Consider the following 10000-nt stretch of genomic DNA (forward strand, 5'->3'; position numbering starts at 1 on the left):
ACAATTATTCTTATTTATCTTTACTGTACATCCATCTGAATATATACATAGCCGCTATAGTTGAAAAAGCAAATCAGGTTGTATTGGAGATGATATTAGTTGTTCTAAATCCAGAGCTAAAGTTTTTGATCTGAAATACTCCTGTCTTACACATACACACCTCAGATGCTACAGCTAACAGTGTCCCAGAAGAGAGCGCATCATTTCAAAGTGAAGTGAAGTGGAGAAAGTGAAGGAGAGAGAAACTGTCAGAAACCGTGCTTGCACTTTCACAACTCATCTGACACTCCAGATGCAGAATTTGGTTGTTTTAAAGATTTAGTTTTTAAATGTTGAATAATAAATAGTTGACATTCCCACAGAAGTGCCTTGATGTTGAGATTCTATGAATATGTACATTATATATATATATATATGTGTGTGTGTGTGTGTGTGTGTGTGTGTGTGTGTGTGTGTGTGTGTGTGTGTGTGTGTGTGTGTGTGTGTGTGTGTGTTTATATAAATATTTAATGTATCCTTCTATACCCTTATCCCTGGTAGACAGCTGGTGTGTTTGCATATTGGAAGCTCTTTGAAATTCTATGTATTTGGTACATAAATAAACAAATAAATAATTTTAATATATCTGTTTATTTAAATCTTAATATACATCTGAGCATTTGAGAGCGCTAAGTATGTTGCTCAGCACCTGTCATTTCAATCTTTTCAAAATGTAATTACTAAAATTTATTTTTTTTCCAAATTAATTGTCGCAATATGATTTGATGGTAGAAAAGTATAACATTTAGAATGATTTTAAATACCTAATGAAAAATTACAACTAACAAACATCATATGCTCTGTTATTGTTTCAGATTACTGGTCTGTAGAGGAAGAGCAGCATGTAGAATAGCTCGAAGCCACCCCAAAATGCCATTTTTTTTATTTTTTAAGCAATTAGAGCCTAGCTGCTGTGTGGCTTTGTGGCTTTACTGTCAGCTCAGTGAAACCCAGCAGATGAGATTTCAGAAACAGCAATAATCATTAGCTTTGAATCCATTTGTTATTCATTAGCAGAAAATCGACAGTATAATTCCTCATTCAGTGTTTTAATGACACGACTATTTTGTGCATCTCACCACATGATGCAGTCATGGTGCGGTGCACCTGCTCTGATTTGAATTCAAAACAAAAATAACTAAATCAGTGAAGGAAGCATCTCAACTTTCTCACTTTTTCTACACAAGCTAGAGTTGTAAAACAATCACATTGATATGGAGTAAAGCAATATTCATATTAAAAAGTTTCATATTACAATGGTGTAATTTGTGCTCTCTCCACTCACACTCCCATCCTTTCACTTCCTTAGTAATTAAGCAAGATTGAGATTTAATTAACTACTTGACTGGATTGGCTGCATCCCAATCATGCAAAAAAGGTTTTGGACTCTGAGCTAAGTGTTAAAAACACTTACCATCCACCAAGAAGTACTGGGTCCCTTCCAAAGAGCCGTCCCTCTGTTGGGTTACCAGTTTGTAAACCACTGAGCCTGGAGCTGCGCCGGGCTCTGCTGTGGCTAGATACGGCTCAGGAAACATAGCCCACTGCAGATCTGACATTCCAGGAAGGGTTACAGATAGTCTGCACAGGTACCACTCATCACCTGCAGGTGGAAGGAAGAGAGAATGAACAGATAGCTTAAACAATAATAGTACCTATCATAAATATAAAATTGTTATTATTACATGAAGCTAAATTAAGCAGAAAAGCCTGTCTGCTCTCATATAATGTACTTTTCCTTGAATTTGTAGGACAGCTATTGTGCTGACTGCAATCCTTTTTAATCTCCCCAAATCTCATGAAATAAATCTCTGGCATTGTGGGGGCAGTAACAGGAAATCACTGTGCTCTTAAGAATAATCACCCAGGGAGGGACGGCACCTTTCGAAATAAAGAAAAAAAAGATGAAGTAGGTATGAGATCTGTAGATCTACACCTGGCACCCTCCTTGGAGCTGTAGTAATTTAGTCTAAGCACCCTTTGATACTAAGAGAAATTACACATTTACAGAATAAATCAATATTCAGCATCGAACATTATCCGTCTCCACCTTTTCAGCACTTTATCTGCTGTCAGACAGATGCATGAAGCAATCACTCAGACACAATCATGATATCAGTCACAGAGCAGGAAATAGAGATTTGAATACAAACACAGCAGAGTTTCTTCATTGTGTTTTCTCTTTCTCTTTTTTTTGTCAGTACTGTTTGTCTCCAGACTTGCACAGTATTGTTTTTCGACATCTCTTGCAACAGCAAGACAATGGCAGATATAAGAAAGAAACTTTAAATGTAAGCACCAAAGCGATGTAGATGATCGCAGTGCTTCCTGTACTTCCTGCCTTATCACTGCAAAAGGCTTTGAAAGATGTCAACAGAGACTGATCGAAGGAGACAGAACAAGTCAGAGAGTGAAAAAAACAGAGATGGAGAGCAGGAGGTTGGGGGTGAGATGTAGGAGGAGAGGAAGACCTAGTAAATTTGTTGTCTCAGATGTTATCCTGGTTTGAGGTTACCATGTACAATTGATAAAGATGAAGCACAATCTAGTTTTTTTAAGAGGTGAAGACTGACAATTAAGGGACAAATGATTGCCTCTTCCTCAATGTGCTTTCAATAACAAAAATGGACTAAAGGTGTGCCACAGAGATGGACATTGTGTATGCAAACATGTTAATTAAACAAAATGCAGCAGTCGAATCACAGCTTACGACTAATAACCTATTTACCCGTCATTCACTAGAGACTGATGCTAATTCACATCAATTATTTATGATGTGCATGGCTAAATTCACAGTTCAGTATGCTAATCACATTTCCAAAGAATTTCCCCAAAAAAACCCAACAACAATAGCACATTAACACAATTCACATTCTACATTTCACATTACAAATTGTACAAGAAAGAAATAATTAGTTGATCATTACACTTGGAAGGCACTGAATGAAATGTAGTGCTTTTAAGGACCTAAATTGATTAAATACCCAGCAGACCTTTTTATACACTTGGAGAAGGGATTTCTAATATAGCTATAAGGAGTTCTTTGGTCAACCCTTGCAAAATAACTTTAGACAATAAACTAACCACTGAAAATATTAAGAAATAATGCTTTTTCCAGACAGTGTAGTGGTAAAATGATTGCACTATGATATGTTTGAATCCTGCTAATGCCATGCATTGTGTTTTCTCTTTGTACCGACTCCTTTAATCTCTTCTCTGCTTTTCATTTCTTTTTATATATGCTTTTTCAATTTTCAAAGGAATGTTTAGCGCCACTGTGAATTTGCTTTATGAAAAAGCAATGATTTTTCTTAAAGAATGTAGATCATACCTAAATAAAGCACAAGTTGATAAAACAACCTTGAATCATTAAGTACAGAAATGCTCTTCTAGGTGTACAGTTTGTAAGGTATTCATTTAATCTTTTTGACGCTTTCATTAGTTTTTACAATATTTTAAAACTCTTATTCAGTATACTGATTGTATAGATTGTGTTTGGTTTGAAAGAGGCAGATGTAGAGAACAGGGGGGTATGGAGATGGATGATCCGCTGTGGCGACCCCTAATGGGAGCAGCCGGAAGAAGAAGAAGAAAAAGAAGAAGAAGTAGTTTGTAGGATAAATAAAATGTAAATATTACAATTATATTTCATGTTGTGTATCTATTTCTCAAGTTGCTCTCAAGTTTTCTATGTACAGTATTTCTTTTAAAAGGATATCAGTCCATGAAAAGATAAGTCTAGAGCCTAATACATGACCTTCTCTTCCAGTTGTTCTGTAATGCCTCTTAAAAAATTGCTATTTTCTTGCACTATAGCTCCGGTTCTCTTTTGCAGAAACAGAAAACTGTTGCTGACCACAAGCCACAATGTTAGCCATTTAAAATTTTGGATGTTGTGTAGCATGCACTTAGATTTAATCACAGCTGGTATCTGTTTATTATCATTCTCTTTGGCTGTATTAATCAGTGTGTCATAGAGTTTAAGCACTAATAGCAGCCATTGCAAAGCCAGAGAAGTGTCCTGTGGTGTAAGGGGGCAAGAAGACACCTTGATTCTCTTCATTCCAAAAGTGTGGGTGTTACACTGCAGGGATCTGCAGGGATTCCTGCATCACACGGACACTCGGACCTCACACCTCGCTACCTCAGTGGGAGATGCTCACACTCAGAGAGCTAATGGGCTACATGCTCTTTCAACAGACCTCCGACTGGGAGCCTCGACTCAACTCAAAGCCTGGCCATCTCCACACTCCCTTAAGCAGCTGTCACAGTACCAGAGGATTCTGATAGACCATAAACAGCCCTCTGAGAGCCAGAGAATCAGAGAGAGGATAACACACTCTTAAGGCAGGACATGCTAAAAAAAACACACACAATATGGGAGGGAAAGTTGCTGAACTTTCAGTGATGATGAAAATAACAAGGCCTTGTGGGAAATGCTAGGATGTGACTTGTGTCTTCTGTGCGACCGTGTTTCTCCCGCTTCTGGTAAACTCCGTGTGGACTTCTTTATCTTCTGTCTCACTCTCTCACCTGATTTCGCTTTCAATTTCTTTCTTTAAATCTTTTCACCACCATTGCTTGTGAGCAGAGATAAAAAGAACAAAAGCAGCAGGGAAGGCCTACAATGTGTTTGTTTATGCCTCAATAATTCCTGACTAAGCCTTAGCAGTAATGAAGCAATGTGCTGTATATAATGCGCTCTATGTATAACTAGCTGATGAATGCATTCTGAATCCATCCAAAACTGTTCTAATTTGAATATCAATACATAAGATGTCACGGATATTTATGTTGAAAAGGCGGAAAAGCAGTGTCGAGAAAAGTGATGGAAATCGTGTTTGGCAGGAGTTTCTATTTCGCATCCTGTTTTCACGTACATCATCGGCAGTGTAGAAGGAGCCAATATCAACGAGACTGATTTAGAAGGCATTGAAACGAAGGATTGTATGATAGTCAGCTTTTAAACAAGGACAAGTAGACATGAGTTTGTGCTCTCCTCAGAGTACTATCGTTCATTTATTCATTCACACAGATTATATGAATGAAGTCTTTTGAAAGACTTGAATCACATATTTGGATTTTAATCCACTTTATAACAACTGTTTACTTTAAATGTACTTACAATAGAAGACAGGTGTGGGGAACAAATGTTTAGGGAAAACCTGTTATGAACAGGCACCATATCTGTATAATTCCTTTTTTTTTTTTTCTACCTATTTTCCCAAAGGATGAACTTTTATTTTATTATTATTTGCTGATATGGATGAGTGAGCTGTAAGTGCTCCAGTGTTTGAAACAGCTGTCGTTTGTAGACACTCCTTCATGTCTCTTACTTTAATTATTAGATTTTTGTGATTGCTTTTACATGATACTGTCGCATAAATTAACCCTGTGAAGCCTGACATATGAAATAATTAACAGAAAAATGGAAATTGAAGTGTTTATGGGGCCTTGAAAGAAAAAAAAGAAAAAACAAAAAAGATTACCATTTACAAATGTGATTTTTTTTATTTGTATTATATTTAATGCATTGGGCATTAATACAAATTTACTGATCACAACAATGTATACTGATTATTGTATTTGGAATGTCCACTCCTACTCATCATCATTCTTATCTTCCCCTAACTGCTCTAAGTAACTTGAATTGGCATCCATAATTATGCCAATGACAATTTCAACACTATATTTTTTTTTTACATTTGAAAATACATGCAAAAAATTTTTTTTTGTGTATTCTGAATTTCTTATGTGAATTGGTAAATATAAAATATAGATTATGATAATCATTCATATGTTTTACAGAAAAGACAAACATTAGCAAGCTACAACATTAAATTGGACGTACAAAAATCAAATAAATATTTAATTTGCACTAGTCCATACAAGTGGAAATGAAATATTTATGTGATTTTTGTACATCAGTTAAAAATGTAAATCAGTTAAGAAATATTTTAATGTTTTTTTTCTTTTTCAAGTTTTGTTGATGCAGGTGGTGCAGAGGTCTCAGAAACTCATGTATCATTTATGATACATTTAGCATTATAGGGTTAAACATTACTGACACCAGACCAAGTGACTACCATAACATATATTAAAAGCTAATTTTGGCCAAATGGGTCTTTCTATTTATGACCAATTCATATCTGTTGTTATGCCATACATGCTACACATCCAATAGAAATTAGGCAAAAAAAAAACCCTAAAATGTAAAACTTGTATATGACAAACGTATCCAATTTTGAACTGGACTAATTGGAAAATTTGACATGTGGGCATGTTATCTCATTATGAGATGATAATACTTAATTAAGATCTTAAACTAAATTACTGCACTGACAGGAAGAGACCTGACTTCTGGATGATAATACGATGATAACCAAAGTCTCCAGTCTCTAGTAACTCCTCATCCTCAGCACATCTCTCACAAGTCCACCTGAGCTCTCCATCTCTTTCTTGCCCACATACATACTACAATCTAAAACAGGAGTGGCTCACAGGTGTCTGCATGAGTGACAGCGTGGGCTGTGTTGTCATGGCGATTGGCACGGAGCAGGCGTCCCCTGTGCTTAGGCAGGCCCTGGCAGCGTTAAATCTTTGTGGCTTCTGAAGAGTGCTTGGGCGAGCTGCCATAATCACCCCATCCTCGCTAGCCTTGCAGAAGCTGTTTGGGGTGTTGCGGACTAATAAGAGAGCCCTTTCACGCCCAATTAACTACTCAACCACGTATATCTCATTGTCGCTCTTATGACATGCATTGCCATGGCTGTAATTAAGTTTTCAAATCAGGGCCTTTGTCTAGTTTTCTCTCTTGCGATGAGCTACACATTGAGTTCTTTCTGAAGGGGAGGTTTCATAAATGCACACACACACACACACACACACACACACACACACACACACACACACACACACACACACACACACACACACACACACACACAAACATACATACAAACATACACACAAATACACACTCACTGTCAGATAAAAATGGGGGGGTTTGTATGACAGAAAGAGGAAAGAGTGAATGTCACTGATGTCATAGAGATGTAAATGTTAATTGACTGTAGACCGTTAGTGTAAGGTATGTCAGTATGCATGCTAATTTGTAGGCAAGGACAGAGGGCTGTGTGTAAGACAGACAAGGCTTCATTGTTTCAACAGTTCTCATCTGTGTGTGTATGTGTGTGTGTGTGTGTGTGTGTGTGTGTGTGTGTGTGTGTGTGTGTGTGTGTGTGTGTGTGTGTGCGCATGTTGACTGTGGGGGGCAAACAGAGGCTGAATGCCCTGGATCAACAAAGCAGGAACCACTGCCTCCCATCTGCTCCACCAGGGCACTGTGAGCCCTAATTAATGATACTATAGACTGGCCCACTTTTACCAAGTAGCTCAACACACACACACACACACACACACACACACACACACACACACACACACACACACACACACACACACACACACACACACACACACACACACACACACACACACACATAATTTTCCTATGATGACTTTTCACTGGCATAATTATTAATACAGCTAGGCTATGCTTACACCTAAACCAAAACTCTTAACATTAATCTTAGTAACCAAACAGAAACGTTTAAGTATTAAAATGCTGTTGTTTTCTATTTATTTTTTATAAAATAAAAAATGGAAGAAAGAGGGAAGAAAATGTTTTCATGAAGTAAAAATCATCAGTAATAATTAAATGTTCCACAATGTCAAAGCTGCTAGATAGCCCTATGCCTTCATTCTTTCCCTACAAAAGAACACATTTTAGCACATACATACACTAACATTTACCTCCAAACTAATTCTGTGTTTTTTTTTTTTTTTTTTTGCTTTTTAGTTTGAAAAGCACTTTTCTTTAAAGACACCAGCTAAATGCCCTGACAAGGTCAAACCATGCTGCATGACTATCATAATTGGGACATTTGGTCTTTTAAAAAGGACACGCACACGCACTCACACGCACTCACACACGCGCACACAGACAAACACACACACTGCAGCTTTTTTTTATTGTCCTTAACTGCACTCACCAGCAGACACACAAACATGCACATACCCACACACACACACTCCACAATTTTGAGTTGGTGATTGTAATAAAACCATGGGGCACATTTGAGCAAAGAAAAATGCACACAATGACAAACGTGGGCCTTCAGCCATTTACAACACTCTGTGCAGGTTAATCAGGCCATTTCTCAAACCAATGATTGAGGAGAGTTGAAAGAGACAGAGAGCAGGCGAACGAGAAAGACAGACAGAGAGAGAGAGAGAGAGAGAGAGAGAGAGAGAGAGAGAGAGAGAAAGAGAGAGAGGGGGAGAAAAAGAAGGAGCAGGAGAAAGTGACAGAAAAGCTATAAAATTATGTTTTTTACTGGCCTGTAGCTTTTAAGCTGATATCTTTGTGACACGTACGTATGGACACAGATGCAAAACCGACCTTGTCTCTTACAAATTCAGCTTTACTCTCCTTCCTCTTGTACTGAAATTCAGGCATGATGTATATTTCATACCCCGTCATTTCTAAAACAATCACTAAAACAAGCATTATGAAAAAACGAAAACCCCTTCTGACCTTCACTGAAGAGGAAGAACATGTCAAATGAATGCAACCGCACAGCTGTAGGATCGCTCCTTCTTACTGATGTGGTTTCTCTCCCTATTTATATTCAATTCTTTTTACTGGCTGAGATTTGATTGAAAGGCCCTAGGCTGTTTGTGGACATGCAGCTCTACTCAATAAAATGAATCCGGAGACAGCTGTGCATTGACAATCCAACACAAAAAAGCAAACTGCACTGTTCTGTCATTCTCTCCCTTATACAAGTGCACAGGTTGTTCTGTAGTGTTTGCTTAAATGCATCACATCATCTTTAAACGAGTAAGGCTTCTACTGACTTTTCAGTATCACAGCAGGTCACTTTATTTTTTTTCACTTTAAGAGTATAGGAAATAAGCTTTGATGAATATATTGATATTTAGCTCTAAAGCTAGTGATAACTCAATTAAAATTTTTTTTATATAAAACTATAAAAAAAAAATCGCTGTGTTACTTTGTCAGACAGTCAATATCAACTTTTGATAAAGTTGGACAGCTATGAGTGATAATGAAATAAATAATAAATAAAAGATTGATCAAATGCTCTATTTGAGAAACATGCAAATTAGATAAAATATTTATATTTAGAAAAGCCTGTAGTTTTAAGTGATTGATATATATAAAGCAAACTGCACTGTTCTGTCATTCTCTCCCTTATACAAGTGCACATGTAGTTCTGTAGTGTTTGCTTAAATGCATCACATCATATATATATAAAACACATCGTATCATATATGCAACACATCGTATATATATATATATATTTATACACACACACACACACACACACACACACACACACACACACACACACACACACACACCTTCACCGGACACTTTATTAGGTACACCTGTCCAACTGCTCATTAACGCAAATTTCTAATCAGCCAATCACATGGCAGCAACTCAATGCATTTAGGCATGTAGACATGGTCAAGACGATCTGCTGCAGTTCAAACTGAGCGTCAGAATGAGGAAGAAAGGTGATTTAAGTGACTGAACGTGGCATATGGTTGTTCGTGCCAGACGGGCTGGTCTGAATATTTCAGAAACTGCTGATCTACTGGGATTTTCACACACAACCATCTCTAGGGTTTACAGAGAATGGTCCGAAAAAGAGAAAAAATCCAGTGAGCAGCAGTTCTGTGGGCGCAAATGCCTGATGCCAGAGGTCAGAGGAGAATGGCCAGACTGGTTCAAGCTAATAGAAAGGCAACAGTAACTCAAATAACCACTCGTTACAACCAGGGTATGCAGAAGAGCATCTCTGAACGCACAACACGTGGAACCTTGAGGCGGCTGGGCTACAGCAGCAGAAGACCACACCGGGTGCTACTC

The 10000-nt window shown here is 37.6% G+C and overlaps 1 protein-coding gene across 1 annotated transcript in view; it reads right to left on the reverse strand.

Moving 5' to 3' along the window:
- The window catches only part of LOC310727083 (neural-cadherin), a 114082-nt gene that overhangs the window by 54720 nt on the left and 49362 nt on the right, over positions 1-10000 (reverse strand). The window contains exon 2 of the mRNA XM_083543195.1: positions 1454-1642. Within this exon, the coding sequence (XP_083399321.1) occupies positions 1454-1642 (189 nt within the window). The remainder of the gene's footprint in view (positions 1-1453; positions 1643-10000) is intronic.

The sequence above is a fragment of the Silurus aristotelis genome (genome assembly GCF_946808225.1).
Source record: "Silurus aristotelis genome assembly, chromosome: 1".
Classification (NCBI taxonomy): Eukaryota; Metazoa; Chordata; class Actinopteri; order Siluriformes; family Siluridae; genus Silurus; species Silurus aristotelis.